Consider the following 15,510-nt stretch of genomic DNA (forward strand, 5'->3'; position numbering starts at 1 on the left):
TAGAGGAGAAGAGAGGAGATAAGCACGTGTTTCGTTATCAGACGAGAAAACAGGAAGGAGTACTGCCAAGGTGAGGGGTGTGTGCACCTTTCATCTGTCTGGAGCAGCGCTTCTCAGAGAGCAATCTGCAGGCTGTTGGTTTCCAGTCTGCTCCAAGACCCAGTTCTTCTGATTCTGGGCTTAGAGGACACACAGGTGGCACTCTGAGTGGCCCTGACCTAGAATGTCCCTGAGTCAGTAGACCAGTGTGCTACCCACCCCATACTGTTCCCCAACTCTCCTCACTCGCTTCTTCCCCCAGCCGCACAGACCTCCCAGGAGCCCCATGGCAAAGGGAGACGGTAGCATCTCTCACCTGCCATGACACAGGGACACTTGGTGTCTCTGCAGGAGGACAGCCCGTCCACAGGCATAGCAGGTGTGAGCTTCAGGGACAGTGGAGAGAGATCTGGTTCCAATTCAGGCTGTGTCACTGACTCTATGTGTGAGCTTGAAGATGCCCTGGGTTTCTCTTAACCCTAAAATAGTGACCGTGACGCTTTGCAGGAATAGATCAGGCACAAGAGGGCTTGACTCAGGGCCCAGACCCAGTAAGCAGAAGCCCCATTACTGTGCGTGTATGTGTGAGCTTGTGTATGTGTGGTGTATATGACATTCCTCTCCCTCACTGCCGGTGGAGAGACCCTCCTAGGACGCACTGCAGCCAGAGACACTGATGACCTTTTCTGGGTCTCGCTCCAGATTGCCAAGGGATCATCGAGGACGTGGTGCTGCTTGGTGCGCCAGTAGAAGGAGACCCCAAGCACTGGAAGCCCTTCCGGAAGGTGGTGTCTGGGAGGATCATCAATGGCTACTCCAGGTCTGTCCACAATGTGCCAATGGGGAACCACTTCGTGTGCCCAGGCTGAGTGCTGGAAATGAGTGTCTGAGGCCTATCCTGGAAGATCCCAGGAGCCGTCAGGCTCTGGTGTGTTAGGAATGAGGCCAGGACTGCACATTCCAATGTGGGAAGCATCTGGCCCCACTGGACACCTGACATCGGAGAAGATCCTGAAATGGCCCTGTGTCAGGCCTGAGGCTGCTTGCAGATTGATAGGAGAGGCTGGGGTGGCTCCACACAATTGTGGCTGGGGAAAGGGGGACACAAAAGTGTGGGACCTGAGCCTGGCGAACAGGGATAGTCCAAACTCAAGGCCTTGGGGTGAGACAGTCAGCTCTGGTGTTCGCTGTTGATAGTAGAAGAGGGGTGGAGGGGGCAGGCCGAGCTCCCAGACCACAGGGGCAGGGTGGCTAGATAGGTGGCTGCCATAAGGGGCAAGCCAGGACCCAGATGGTAGGACAGACCCTCCAGCAAGAGGGAGGGGGCTTCAAAGGCTGACGGCCACGGGGCTGGAAAGGAAAGTATTCTGTAATACCCGGGCCACAGGCCAGCTGACTTTTATAAAATCCAAAACATTATGAATTTGGAAGTACAAAAAGTCCCCCAAGGAGCCCATATTTTGGGGGCCATTGCCACAAAACCACAGGATGCTGTTGTTCAGAGAAGATGAAGCCAGAGGATAATTTGGCTTTTAAGAAACAGTAGGGGGGCTGGGGATTTAGTTCAGTGGTTTCGCCACCTGCTGTGCAAGCACAAGGATTGGAGTTCTATCCCTGGTGCCAAAAAAAAAAAAAAGAAAAAAACAGTAAGGTTGGGTGATTTGTTGCAGGGGGCAAAAAAGAATAAGGAATTAAAAAGAACTCCAAAGCTTTTATGAGACATGACTGGCTCTGTTTACACAACTTCAACATTTACAATTAAAAAAATAATCAGGAAAGATTGAATGAGGCCATGGACCTGGCCACTTTTGGTGACAGCTCAAGCTGAGGGACAGACAGGTGAGGTCATTTGGCAGGCAAAGCCCTGGATCTGCACTTCTGAGGAATTTATTCCAGGATGGGAGAAGGAGGCTCCAGCCTGTGCCTCAAAAGCATTCAACAGGCCAGCCATTGTGGTGCTCACCTGTAGTCCCAGCTATTCAGGAGGCAGAAGCAGGACCAGTTCAAGGTCAGTTTAGCAAGACCCTGTCTCAAAACAAAAAATAAAAAGGGTCGTGGATATAACTTAGTGGTAGAGCACCCCAGGTTCTATCCCCAGTGCTGAAAGGAAAAAGAGCATCCAGCAGAGCCAGACATCGTCGTACATCGTAGTAACCTGTAATCCCAGGTTACACATATTTGAGAGGCTGAGGCAGGAGGATTGTTTGAGGCCAGGAGTTCAAGACCAGTCTGGCCAACATAGCACTGAACAACATACCTCAAAAAGAAAAAAAATCCCACAATTGTGCCCAAGCACCTTATGCCAGGCATGAGAATACAAAGGTAAACAAGATGAGAGGAGCCCACAGCTCAGGGAAAGGACACGTGTGGAAATACAGGTTTAAAAATTTTTTTTAAAAACTAAAACTGGGGCTGGGGATTTAGCTCAGTGGTTTCGCCGCCTGCTATACAAGCGCAAAGACCCGAGTTCGATCCCCGGTACCAAAAAAAAAAAAGAAAGCTAAAAATGTCATAAGGCAGTAGTCAGGAGTGGGGGGGATTAGAGTCCAACACCTGCCAGGCCTCGTCTTTGTTGTAATTATCTCCTTCTCTCTTCTCCAAACCTTGTGGTATTAGTATTATTAATGCCATTTCACAGATGAGGAAACTGAGGTTGGCTCACCTGCCCAAGCTCAGGCCAGGATGAGAATATTTCTTTCAGGCCATTCTGATTACTTTGGAAAAGACCAGCAGGCCTCTGAGAGTTCCTCTCCCTTCCAGGACAGGACGTCCATAGGACATTTGGGGGTGTAGGTCTGTGGTGGCCTGGGTTCAATCTTCAGTACCCAAAAAACCCACAAAAATCAAAACTACTTTCCTTCCTCAGCCCCTTAGAGAGTGCATCTTATGTGCTAGGCACTGAGGGCTGCTTTGGTTGCCCTCAAACTAGAAAGTCTCCTTTACCTCCCTCTATTCTCTTTGACATTGAACAAAACAGACTAAAATCCCCACCCCTTGTGGAGTTTACATTCAGGTTTTATTCATCAAGAATTTATGATGCTACCGTCACACCATTGTCTGTGTTGGATTACTACATTTTTAATCATATGCTGTAAAATTTTCATCCCAAAAGGTATTTTTCTTTTATCTTCCTCCTTTGTTAGTAACTAGTGTTTGCTCTGATGAGGCTGGTTAACTTTGATTTAATCTCAGCCATCCAAAGCTAACTAGAATTGATTTGCAAAGCCTTTATGATTTGGATGATTTGACCTGTGGCAATAGTCTAGTATCTGAGTAGCTCAGGTTTATAATCCTGTATGCAGGGCATTAACCAGGTCATGGGGAATCATCACTCATATTCTAAACTGAGTCTCAAAATCAGGATATGGTCAAGAGAACCAAGAAACAAAAGATACAGAGCCATAATGGTGCAAATCAATAAGAAAAAAAAACCTAATAAGAAAATGGCCAAAGGATATTGACACACATAGAATAAATACGAATAGTTGGTAAACTTTTGAAAAGATATCCAGCCTCTTATTAATGAAATAAATACAAACTATACAGAGGATCATTGCAGCTTTATTTATAATTAGAATTTTTAAAAACAGCCTAGATGATCGTAAATAGGTACAGTTAAGGGCTGTCTTAGTTATTTTTCTCATTGCTGAGAAAAAATATCCAACACCCAAAGTTAAAGGAAGAGAGGTTTATTTGGCTCACAGAGGTTTAGTGGGCTGGCTCCAAGGCAAGGTGGCACAATAGAGGGGCATCACAGGGAGAAACAGCCCATGGCAGGAAGAAGGCAGCAAGCTACAAGCAAAAACCAGCAGCCCTCTTTCCGTCCCTTATATCTTATTCAGCCTACACACCCCTAGTCCTACCCAGAACTATACCAAACCAATCGGTGGCCTGATTTAGTAATCACACACCTTTGATCCCAGCATCACGCACTCTAGATCTGGCCACCTTCAAAAAGCCCCACCTATGACCACATGAGGCTCTGGTGGGACTTCTAGACTTGAACTATAACAGGGTCAGAGGGCAAGTACAGTAGTTTATGCCGTGATCCCTTTTGGGCTTAGGAGGGAAAACATCTCTTTGCACACACGTGTACCTGTGGGTGTCCACACATGCACGGTCAAGCTCCGGGAGAACCACAAAACAATAGCAGGGGCTCCCTAGGATTCGACAGAGACAATGTATGCTATAACAGAGACTTTGGTTTTTTTTTTAAGTAAGGTGGTTTAAAAGAGAATAGACAAAGACTTTGATGTCAGACAGTCTTAAGTTAAAATCTTGGCTCTGCTATTTACCTTCTGGTTGGCTTTGGACAGCTTCCCTGGATCTCAGTGTCCCTGCCTATAAATAGGAATAATAGTCCCTCCTGCCCAGGGAAGATGATGAAGGGAGAGGGCTGCCACTTAGTAGGTGCCCAATAAGTGACAGCAGTTATATTTATTACTGGGCATAGTCACTCAACACGTGATTTTTTGGTACATTTTGTAAATAAGCAAAGGAAAGCATTAAAATTGCATGTGTGCCATATAAAAGCACCAAAATCTTATTAAACCCATCTGTTCTGTTGAAAACTGAAGGCTAACAAGCCTGGTTTTCAATTATTTTATGAGACCCTAGGCCATGTCTCACAGGGGCAGGCGAGGAAGCACACAGACCCAAACCATCACTGTAGATTCTTGTTCCAATTAAGCACCAACCAGGAGCTCTGATTCTTGGTCTTTTAGTTGCTGTGAACTTAAACTTGAGGGGAGAAGCGAGTGGGAAGGGGACTCAGGTCAACACGACCGGCTGTGTGTATTGATAAATGCACACTTTCATCACTAACTCTTTGCAGACCCCTGTCTTGGCCTCCCATGGCCCCTGGGTGGAGTGGTGCTGCACCCTGTCCCCTTCCCTCCAGGAAAGGAAGCTGGGAGAGGGGACAGAGACTTGCCCTGGACCACAGGCAGGGCCAGGCTCAGCTTAGGAGACAGTGGTGACCTGGGGCAGTCCTGGCTGGTCCTGGAGGGAAAGACAACCAACCCAGGAACCTGCACACAGGAGGCCATGAGGTGAACATCACAAAAGGAACAAGTTCCGGGTACCATATGAGGGCTGAGGACTGACAATACAGGTGCTGGGGCACTCCCTGGAGCAGGTGACACCCAAGCTGAATTCCGAAAGGGTGTGTCTAAGAGCCCATCAGAAGGGAAGCATTGGCCAAGACACTGAGGGCCTTGTCTGGGAGCTAACAATCACACCTGAGACATGCTCAGCAGCTGTATATACATGTACATAGTCTCAGCTGACACTCGCACGACTCTGAGAGATGAGGAAACAGGCTCAGAGAGGTCAAGCAGCTTCCCCAAGGTCACACAGCTGGAATGGACAAGACAGGATCTGAGCCTGGCTTGTGTGGTCCAGAGCCAGAAGGAGAAGGATTTTCAATACCAGCAAAGGCCCTGTGGTTTGCTCAGCATAGTAGAGTGGATGTGAAACCTTTAAAACATATTCCATGCTCTGTCCCTAAATGTGTCTGCGTAAGAGTAATTAACATATCAAGTGCTGTCTTAATTAAAACAGAAATAACATGGCAGGAAGATGCCGTCTTTATTTATATCTAGATCAGAGACATTTACAGCCCATCCTGCCTCCAGGATTCGATGCAGCCGTTTTATGTTGAGGTCAAGCAGTCTGATTTCAGTGTCTCTCTCCTCCCCATTGCTGTCCCTTCTAGAAGTGCCGCTGGGCTCTTTTGTGTTAAGCTAATCATCAGGACTGGAAAGCATTGTTCTCTGGAGAGTTAAGGAATTATCAGGAAGAGAAGGTGTTTAGGCAGCAGGGAGCCACGGTCAGCTTCTAGGGAGGAGGGCCCAGGTCAAATGGGTGTGTTGGGAAGCTGCAGTGGCTAGAGAGGGGCGGCCAGAGCTGGGAGAGGGAGGAGGCTCTGGCTTTTGTGGGGGGGGGGGGTCCCATCTCAGGGCTGGAGGCTGGAGCAGAAGGGATAGGTAAGGAGGGAGTGGGGAGGACTGAGGCAGATGTCTCCCGTTATCCTAGCACTCTGGGAGGGAGGCTGAGGCAAGAGGATCGCAAGTTCGAGCCCTGTTTGAGCAACTTAGCAACTCAGGGAGACCCTATCTCAAAATGAAAAGTAAATAAGGGCTCCGTGTGATGGCCCTGGGTTCAATCCACACTACCATAAAAAACAAAAAGAAGGGCCAGGGATTTAGCTCAATGGTTCCAGCGCCTGCCTGGAAAGTGCAAGGTCTCCCGAGTTCAACCCTGGTACCAAAAAAAGAAAAGAAAAAAACCAGGACCCCAGGCAGTCTAAGGCAGCCTCCTGCCTCCCAGCCTCCCCCCACACGCACACACAGTGAGGGGGGCCCTTTTCCACAGACCCCCTAAAACAACAGCCTGTGGGCAAAGCAGATAGGACTGGTCCTGTAAAGGGGACACAGCCAGCTGTGCTGCGCCAGACCTCAGTTCTGGTCTCAGGGAGAGAGACATGCGCATGTGTGGACTTGCAGGGCGAGGCCCATGTGCACGGCAGGTGGCCGCCCGCTTCCCTGGGGACAAGGATCAGGAGGCTGAGAAGGGACATCTTGTGAGACCCTGGGACGCTGCCCTCAGAGATGGGCAGTGGGGTCAAGGCTGTGTCCTCTGGAGCTGTGGAGGGGCAGGGACATGGCCCCTGGCACCCATGAGAGAGGACTAGCATCCCCAGGCTGCGACCCGCATAGTGGTCCACACAGAGTGGCCCTAGGGTCTTCCTGTGGATGGGCCGGGGTGGGAGGGCTAGGGATGTGCTCAGTGCAAAAGCCCTAGCTTCAATCCCCAGTACCACAAAAATTTTTTAAATTACCTCTTCAGGGGCCAGGAATTTAGCTCAGTGGTTCCGGCACCTGCCGCGCAAGTGCAAGGTCCAGAGTTAGATCCCCGGTACCAAAAAAAAAAAATTGCCTCTTCAGTCAACAAATATGCATCTGTTGCATGCCAGACACTGTTCTTGCCTCTGGGGACCCAGCAGGGACCAAACCAGGCAGCCTCCTGGAGCAATTGTGGATCCACCATGGTGCTGTGCCTGCCCCTGCCCCAGCTGGCTCCACGTGTCAGCTGCTGCTGCTTCCAGGACTGCACAGTTCTGGTTTTCTGCAGAAAATGAAGTCCCACCAGGCTCTCCAGGGGGCAGTCAGGGCCCAGCCTGTCCTTGCTAAGGCTGATGTCACTCTTGTCCCCACCCCCAGGGGAGACTGGCTGCTGCGCTTCGTGTACCGCACGTCGTCGGTGCAGCTCCGTGTGGCCGGCCTGCAGCCCGTGCTCCTGCAGGACCGCAGGATGGAGAACGTGGACCTGTCCTCGGTGGTGAGTGTGGGCCTGCCCCTCCCCAGGCTCTGCGTTTTCCCGGTGTTGCAGGGGCACCTGGTTACCCCGCCCAGCCATCCCTGGCCCCTGGAGACAGTGGCCCCAGCCCGCTCTGCCCTGGATGCAGGAGGGAAACCACGAGAATCTGCTCGGCAGGGCAGCTCCCTCACTCCAGGCACCCTCCTCCTGTGCACCCTGTCCCCAGCCCCTGCACCTCGGCTCACACGCTCCAGTCCCCAACTCACAGCTCAGGTATGAGAAAAGTTCCTGACTCACAACTAGTAATTCACAGGGCTGGATTTGATCGTGCAGCACCCACTTTCTGGCCCCCACATCACTGCCCTCCCCGGCTCCTCCACTGCAAAGCAGTCAGACTGGTCCATCTCTCCAGGAACAACCAGGGCAGGCAGAGACTCAGGTGGGGGACCCAGGCAGAGGCACCTGACTGCCCACTCGTAGGATAAGATGTAGATCTGAGCCCATCATCAGGGGATTTGATTTAAAATACAGATCTCAGCTAGGCATGGTGGTGCATGCCAGTAATCCCAGCACTCTAGGAGGCTGAGGCAGGAGGATTCTAAGTTCAAGCCTAGCCTGGGCAACTTAGTGAGACCCTGTGTCAAAATAAAAATGGCTGGGTTTGTAGCTCAGTGTGTAGGTCCAGGGTTCAATACCCAGTACCACCAATAAGTAAACATGAGGCTAGTATGGTGGTACATACCTGTAGTCCTAGTACTCAGGAAGCTGAGGCAGGAGGATCACCATGAGTTCGAGGCCAGCCTGAGCTACCTAGTGAGTTTAAGCCCAGCCTGAACTACATAGTGAGACCCTGCCTCAAAAACAAAAATAAAGTTTAAGAAAAGAAAGAAAAAATTTTACAATCTCTAGATCACCTTTCAAACACAAAGGAACGAAAGGAACTGTGTCCACCTCCCATACGCTGTAGAGGGGTCGGGGGGTCGACTCCTGTGTGGACAGCTCTCCATCCTGCCTCAGCCATCGGGACTTTTCAGGCTGTAGTGTCCCATTGTACAGGGAGGGCACTGAGGCTTAGGGACAACCCAGGGGCTTGCCTAGGTCACACTGCTGGAACACGGCCACGCAGAACTCAAACCCAGCTCTGAGGCCAGTGGTCCTTGCCCTGGCTCAGGGAGATTTGAGAAGCAGAGAGAGAGGTGCCCGGTACTGGAGGAAAGGGCCCTGGCACAGCTGCTCCCTCAGGCCGACCCCCACCCATGGAAATGGTGGTACATGAGGACAGGGGAACCAGGACTTTCGTGTGCACTTCTTACATCCTTGGCTGCTGTTGCATCAGGTGCCAAGAGCTTCCTGGCAGAACCTGTTTCTATATCACAGTAGTTTGAGCAGCACCATCCTGCCTTATAATGGACACGAAGACCCTTCCTGGGCACCCAACAGGTCCCTGACCCCCTGTGGGGGAGGGGGGATCTGGCTTCTCTCTTCTGCATCAACAGCTGCTCCCACCCCCCTTCTCTCCCCACCACCTTGATGGCCCATGGAGCTGGGCCCCACAGGTCACTTGCATCCACCCCATTACTGTGACCTCAGCCACCTGCCTGTCCTCAGAAACCTGACTGAACACTGCCAGTCACATAGAGGAAGTGGGACGAAACAGAACGGAAGCTTTGCCTGGCACTGCTGCCCACAAAGCCCATAGCCATGCCCCTGCCTGGAGCCAGCAGGCCTCTTGCTCCATCTGCCATCAGGCTGCCTGTACCAATTCACCTCAACTGCCTCTTCACACATTCCCAGGACCTGCTCGTGCAAGGCCTCACCCACCTGAGCAGCAGGGCTGACCAACCCCAGCCCCCCACCCGTGGGAGCTCCGGGGTTACCAGACCTTCCGCTCTGTCTTCTGAGCACACACTGGAGCTGCTGGTCTTGGGGTCACTCTGTTCCTGGTGCACCTGACACAGGAGACATAAACCCCACCTGCATCCCATGCACCCCGACTCGCCAAGGAGAATGCTGGAAACTTCAAGGATAGGCTCAAGGCCAGAATCTGGCCTTGAAGGTGCAAAGCCTGTGCTGTCCACCTCCCTATGGGATGGAAGAAAGCTGGGTCACAAGGCCAGGAAGCCACAGACTCAAAGTGATGCCTCCCGACCGGCACCTAGTGCCGGTGTGCTATCTGAGGGTCCTACCCCTATGTGGGGCAACAGCGGTGGGAACTGTGCTTCACCAGGAGTCTCCTCAGCTGAAGGAATCATCAAAAGGAGCAGCCATGGGCCAAGGATTCAGCTGGGTGGCGCCACGCCTGCATCACAAACACAAGGTTCTGAGATCAGTCCTGGGTACCAAAATAAACAAAAACAAACGAACAAAAAAAGGAGCAACTAAAAGCTCCTCTTCATGCCACAGAGCTCTTGCACAATGCAGTTTCAGGGATCTGGGCTGCAGCTCAGCAGCAGCATGTTTGCCTAGCACACACAAGGCCCTGGGTTCCATCCCCAGCACTGGTGGAAAGAATAGATCCTGTTTCTGCCCCCAGAAGCTGTGGATGGGATACCATGGGAAGAGCACAGCCTTTGGCCTGGTTTAGACTCCCAGCTGTGTGACCCTTAGGCAAGCTACTTAACTTCTCTGGCCTTCATTTCCTTATCTATGAAAAGGGAGGAACCTTTGTAAGTAAGATGCTTGCAAGTAGTAGGTCCTCATTTAATCCAGCTCGCTCCTTTCCTGCAACTGCCATCCTCTTCCTTTCTTTGCCTTTATGACCAGCTGCATCCAGACTCTCTCCCTCCTCACTGGCTGTTGCATGGCAGCCTCCCAGCTCCTGCCTAATAATAGCTCTTTATCACATTAGGAGGCACAAAACCAGTGCTTTCCTCCTCCGGGTAATTAGAAGTAATTACCATGGCCTCTGGGTGGCCCTCCTGTTTTTCTTGAAGAAGAGGAAGCTGCCCCCTCATTCCGGCTGGCTGAAACCCACAGACCCGGTGAGGTTTCTGGGGGCCCCAGCCCAGGGCAAGACTTTCATTTCCCAGAGCAGGCATCACTTGGCATCTAGAGCACCTAAAAGGGCTGGGCACCAACCAGACCCTCAGTACTGACAATGGCCAGCGCGGCCGGGCACTGCTGCACACTCTGCCAAGATCTACTGTGTGATACATGATGCCATCCCATGACAGCTCCGTAACCCACTGTACAGGTGCAGAAACTGAGGCTGCAGAAGGTGACACCGCCTGTGACTTGTGAGCCTGAGGAACCTGCTTCCGACCCTGGGCCCTTAACGACGCATTTGTGCTGCCGGTGTTCCTACAGTTGGGGCCTAGAGAGCCGACTCTGCCTCTACCAGAAAGCCTGTTCTGTGTATTATCAGCGAGTCCTCCCACCAGGCCCCCTGGTGCAGTCCTCTTTTTTTTTTTTTACTGGGGATTGAACCCAGAGCCTTCACACTGGGCCCTTTTTTTAATTTTTGAGATGGTCTCACTTAGTTGTCCACACTGGGCTTGAACTTGCCATCCTCCTGCCTCAGCCTCCCAGAGTGCTGGGATTTCAGACATGCCCCACTATGTCCACCTCACTAGTCCCACTTTACAGAGGAGGGAACTGAGCCCCAAGAGGTGAAGGAAGCCAGGGGCCTGGTAGGTCCAGGTGACCTGGATCCCATGATGTGCAGGGCTGGTGAGGGAAACAAGCCTGTCACAAGTGGCCCCACCTTACTCAAGCTCCCGGCCTATCAGCAAATCAGTTGCATAAACAGCTGACACTGAAAGTTTACTGAGGCCTGGATCAGTCAGGGGGTCCCCAACCACATGGGGCATCAAGAAAGGCTCCTCGGCACTAGCATACTAGGTAGCGATGTTCAGCATGCATCCAAGCGCCCAGGTTGGAAGCTTCATTGAACGCCAGCCACACCAGAACCTTCCACAGCTCGGCTGACTCTCTTCTAAGCCCATGTCGCCCCTGTGCTGTCATCTGCTGCTAACGGAACAGTCAGAGCTGAGACAGCAGCTTCTCCCTCCTGAGTCTGTGCAGAATGGCAGCTCAGGGTCTGGGCTGGGCAGAGGAGGGCTGGAGCTGTGTGTCTGGGGACAGCTGCGTGGTAGAATTTCTATTTGGAGTCAGCAGTACCAAGCAGCCAAAAACAGCTCCCTTTCTTCCTGACCTGTTACCACAGGGCCCTGGCACTGGCCTTTCACCAACATTAAAAAGGTGTCTGGAGACTGTTTTAGTTACTTTTTCTTTGTAAGGACAAAATACCCAACACCCAGAAGTTAGAGGAGACGCTTATTTTAGCTCACAGTTTGCAGAAGTGTCCGTCTGTATTCGGCTGACTCCAAGGTAGGGTGGCTTGGCAGAAGAGAAACAGTCCATGGTATGGCAGGCAGGAAGCAGAGAGGGGTCAAGGGAGGACTAGGAAGCCTCCTGGGAAACTAATTCGAGCTCAGTTTGGGAAACTTAGCAATTTAGCAAGACTCGGAATCAAAATTTAAAAAAAAAAAAATTAAAGAGCTGAGGATGTACCTCAGTGTGAAGGCCCTGGGTTCAATCCCTGGTACCACCAAAAAAAATATTTTAAAAAAGAGGAAGGAAGGAAAGAAACCAGGGTAAGGGTACATGTATTTATGGAGTGCCTGCTACAGGCCAGGCACTATTCTTTGTGACATGCATGTATTATTTCTCCCTACCAATGCTTTGAGTTTGGACCTCACTAACTCAGATCTGGTGGTGTCTCTGTGAAAGTGCTTTGGGTCTATGTAGGACATCACAGTGCGACACAGTGCACACACTGTTCTACCAAGATCAGGCCCTTGAACTCTGCAGCACACTTCAAGGTTGTGACCCTCACTTTACAGATGGGGAAGCTGCAATTCAGGAAACTGTGAGAACCACCCAGTTCCCAGTAGGAGCCAGAGCCAGGGCTGGGACCCACTTCTCAGAGTTCAGATGTAGCTTCTTTCTGGTGCCACACAGTCACTAACTGTGCCTCATCCTGCAGAAGGGCCCCAGCCCCACCGTGACCTCCACTCTGAACCCCAGACCCGAACAGCTGCTTAGATGTGTGTGTTCTCATGGAGAACTGTTTTAAAGTGTTTGTGGGAAAGGAACAGGAGGCAGACAGGTGCCGGTGGAGAGAAAATAACAAAGCTGTGTAGAGAATCATCTTTCTGTCTTCTTGAAAAGTCACTTGATTACCTGGCATGATCTGTCATGCCTGGGGTAAGGCAGGTGCTACCAGGGGGTCTTGGTGCAGCTTCCTGAGAGTCCCAGCGCCAGCCCCCTGGAGTGCTCCTGTCCCCTTCAGTCCACTCCCACAGTGGTGGCATTAATCCATGCTCCATCCTGGGTTGGCCTTTGGTGCTAAGGTGGGTCCCCAGGATAGGGTGTGGAGAGTACAGGGCTCCATTCCAGGGGCAGCCCGAGCTCAGCAGCTCCCATACCTGCTCCTCCAAGGAAAGCATGGGCTTTGCTCTTCACGGGATATGTGTCACTGAGCAAACCTGCACCCCGTCTCTGGGCTTCACCCTCCTCACCTAAAATGAGAATGGTTTCAGCAGTGCTCCCTCCCCAGGTGTTTTTCTCTCCAGAGATCGGGCTTTAGAACCAGGCCTAGATCCGTGTCCCAGGAAGAGCTGTGTATCCTTGGGCAAGTCACCTTCCCTCCCTGTAGCTCAATTTCTTCATCTACATTTAGCAGCCCGCACCTGTCAGAGGAGTATGTCCATAAACTCGGTTGCTAGGATGTCTTAAGGACCTACTGCCTATCAGGCATTGTTCATTATTACAGTCGGGCACCAGTATTCCCGTCTCACTCCTACTTCTCACTCAGACACATCCCAACACAGAAATGGGGATGTCCCATTTTTGTGGGCACTTCTGAGTTCTTGGCCCTTGTCTCAGCAAATAACAGAGTCCTGGTAAAACATCTTAAACAAGGATAGTTCTGTGGCATGAAAGAAGCCAGAGTCCGCAGTTTAGGGCTGGTTTGTAAGCTCCACCGGGCCAACATTCTGTCTTGCTGCATACTCTGCCATTTTTAATAAGCCAACTCATGGCCCAAGATGGCTGCACAAGCTCTGGCCATCCCATTTGAATTCCAGCCACAAGAAAGAGGAAATGGGAAGACAAGAAGACCACTTCTCTTAAAAAGAATTCCAAGGAGTATTCACAGAATGCTATCACTTCCTCTCTGCCTTAGTCCATTCGTGCTGCTGTATGAGAATACCTGAGACTGAGTAATTTACAATGAACAGAAATTTATTTGGCTCACAGTTCTAGAGGCTGGGAGGTCCAAAGGGGATGGCTGTGGCATCTGATCTGGCCTTCTTGTCGCATCATCCCATGATACAAGGTAAGAGAGCAGGAGGGAGCTGAACTCCCCCATTTTTTTGTTCATTACTTTTTTTTTCCATTGGACCCAGGCCTCTGCACTGAGCCCTTTTTATTTTGAGATGAGTTCTTGCTTAGACACTAAGTTACCCAGGCAGGACTCAAACTTGCAATGCTCCTGCCTCAGCCTCCCAGAGTGCTGAGATTACAGATGTGTGCCACCACTTTTATAACAAGCCCCATCTTGGGATGAGTAACCCACTCCCACAACAATGACCTCAGTCCCTGCACAAGGACACAGCCCTTGTGACCTAGTCTCCTCTTAGTTCCCCCCTCTTAACACATTGGCATGGGAGGTTGAGTTCCCAGTGTGGGAACTTTGAGGGACACCTTCCAACCGTAATCATCTCATTGGCCAGAAGCTAGAGAAGCATTTTCCATCTCTAGTAAATTCTAAAGCAGCTCTGAACTCTGCTTGATTTGAGCAACGTCATGAGAGCTGGAGTTCCGGCGTTGGTGAGGGCCCATAGCTTGGCACCCCCCCACCGACCTTTGCTCCCTGTCCTCTTGCAGGTCAGTGGCCACCTGGACTACGCCAAGCAGATGGACATCATCTTGAAGGCTGTGGGCATCCACACAAAGCCAGGCTGGGGTGAGAAGGGGCTCTTGCTGGCCCCAGGGAGCCAGACCCAAGAGGAGCCTTGCCAGGCCACAGCCGCTTCCTCAGCAGACCAGATCTCCCACCAGGATGGGCAAACCCAGGAGCCTGCACCTGGAGACACCCCCAATGTGGCTGAGTCCCCTGACCCCAGCCACACCCAGGTGCCAGCAGAGTTGGACCAGTCTGAAGGGGCCTCACTTCCTGCTAGTGCAGGCCCAGCCAAGAGTGCCCATATCTGCAGCCATGGTGTGGGCCCCAACCCACTAGGCTGCCCTGACTGTGCCCACGAGACCCAGGGGCCCTGCCCAGGGCTGGACTGACCCCAGCAAGGACCTGAACTCTACATGCAGTTCTCTCCTACCCACCCAGGCTCCAGGTGAGCTCTAAAGGTGGAGATTTCTACAAGTGCCTTTGTGAGCTGAGAGAATTGGGATTGAAGAGGAATTAAAGGAAGCCGACTTGGGGGATAAAATGTTGCCTCTCCGGGAAAGCAAGGGCAGAGACCTGAAATGTCAAGCCGTGACTCTGTGGGCTCCCTGCACTTTGAGCCCAGCTGAGAGGTCTGGCTGTCCCTCATGGGCTCCAGGGGATCTGTGGGGCCAGAGTGAAGCCAGGTGTCTGCCTGCTCTTCCATCCACAGTCTGGGGCTGCCTACCACCCAGGGGCCCCACCAGGGGCCACCTACAGAACAGCCCCAGGTGCCAAGGGAACAGCTTCCTCTCACTGCTCCTAGATCCAATCAGGTCTATCTTGTACAGCCATTCAGGCTGCACACTGTACAATACAGGAGCAGCAGTCACAAAGATGTGATGTGAACAGCACCCTAAAGTTATGCAGTATGGTGGGTCTGGATGTAGCTAAAAAGGACAGGAAGAGTAAGTGAGGAATCAGCAAGTGGTGTGATGAGAGCCTGGTGACAATGGATTATACAGGGGAAGGATGCCCTGTAGCAGGAACAGGCATGATAACAATAATAAACAATACCAGCACCCAGCATGTATTAAGTACCTACCACATACCCAGTGCTTATATGTCAGCCTTCAGAATCTCCATTGAGTACCTGTTGTTGTCATCATTTTATACTTGGGGAAACAGGCTCTGAGAGATTGGGTAGCCTACCAAAGGTTGCAGAGCTAGTCAGTGGAGGAGCCAAACCCCAGCCAGTGGGACTC

At 51.5% G+C, this 15,510-nt stretch overlaps 1 protein-coding gene across 10 annotated transcripts in view; it reads left to right on the forward strand.

Annotated features, from left to right (window-relative positions):
- The window catches only part of Tmco4 (transmembrane and coiled-coil domains 4), an 88,970-nt gene extending 73,628 nt beyond the window's left edge, over positions 1 to 15,342 (forward strand). For 9 of the 10 annotated variants that reach the window (XM_021262952.2, XM_004850449.3, XM_021262953.2 and 6 more), the window contains 3 exons: positions 742 to 859; positions 7,263 to 7,380; positions 14,251 to 15,342. In XM_021262952.2, the coding sequence (XP_021118611.1) occupies positions 742 to 859; positions 7,263 to 7,380; positions 14,251 to 14,658 (644 nt within the window). In that variant the 3' untranslated portion in view covers positions 14,659 to 15,342. Of the gene's footprint in view, positions 1 to 741; positions 860 to 7,262; positions 7,381 to 10,552; positions 10,784 to 14,250 lie in introns of those variants that run through there. The other variant, XM_087215684.1, reaches the window with a different exon arrangement.
- Positions 15,343 to 15,510: the final 168 nt, after the last annotated feature.

The sequence above is a fragment of the Heterocephalus glaber genome, unplaced genomic scaffold, assembly GCF_053883595.1.
Source record: "Heterocephalus glaber isolate CG9 unplaced genomic scaffold, H.glaber_assembly_v1.0 deba00001452, whole genome shotgun sequence".
Taxonomy (NCBI): domain Eukaryota; kingdom Metazoa; phylum Chordata; class Mammalia; order Rodentia; family Bathyergidae; genus Heterocephalus; species Heterocephalus glaber.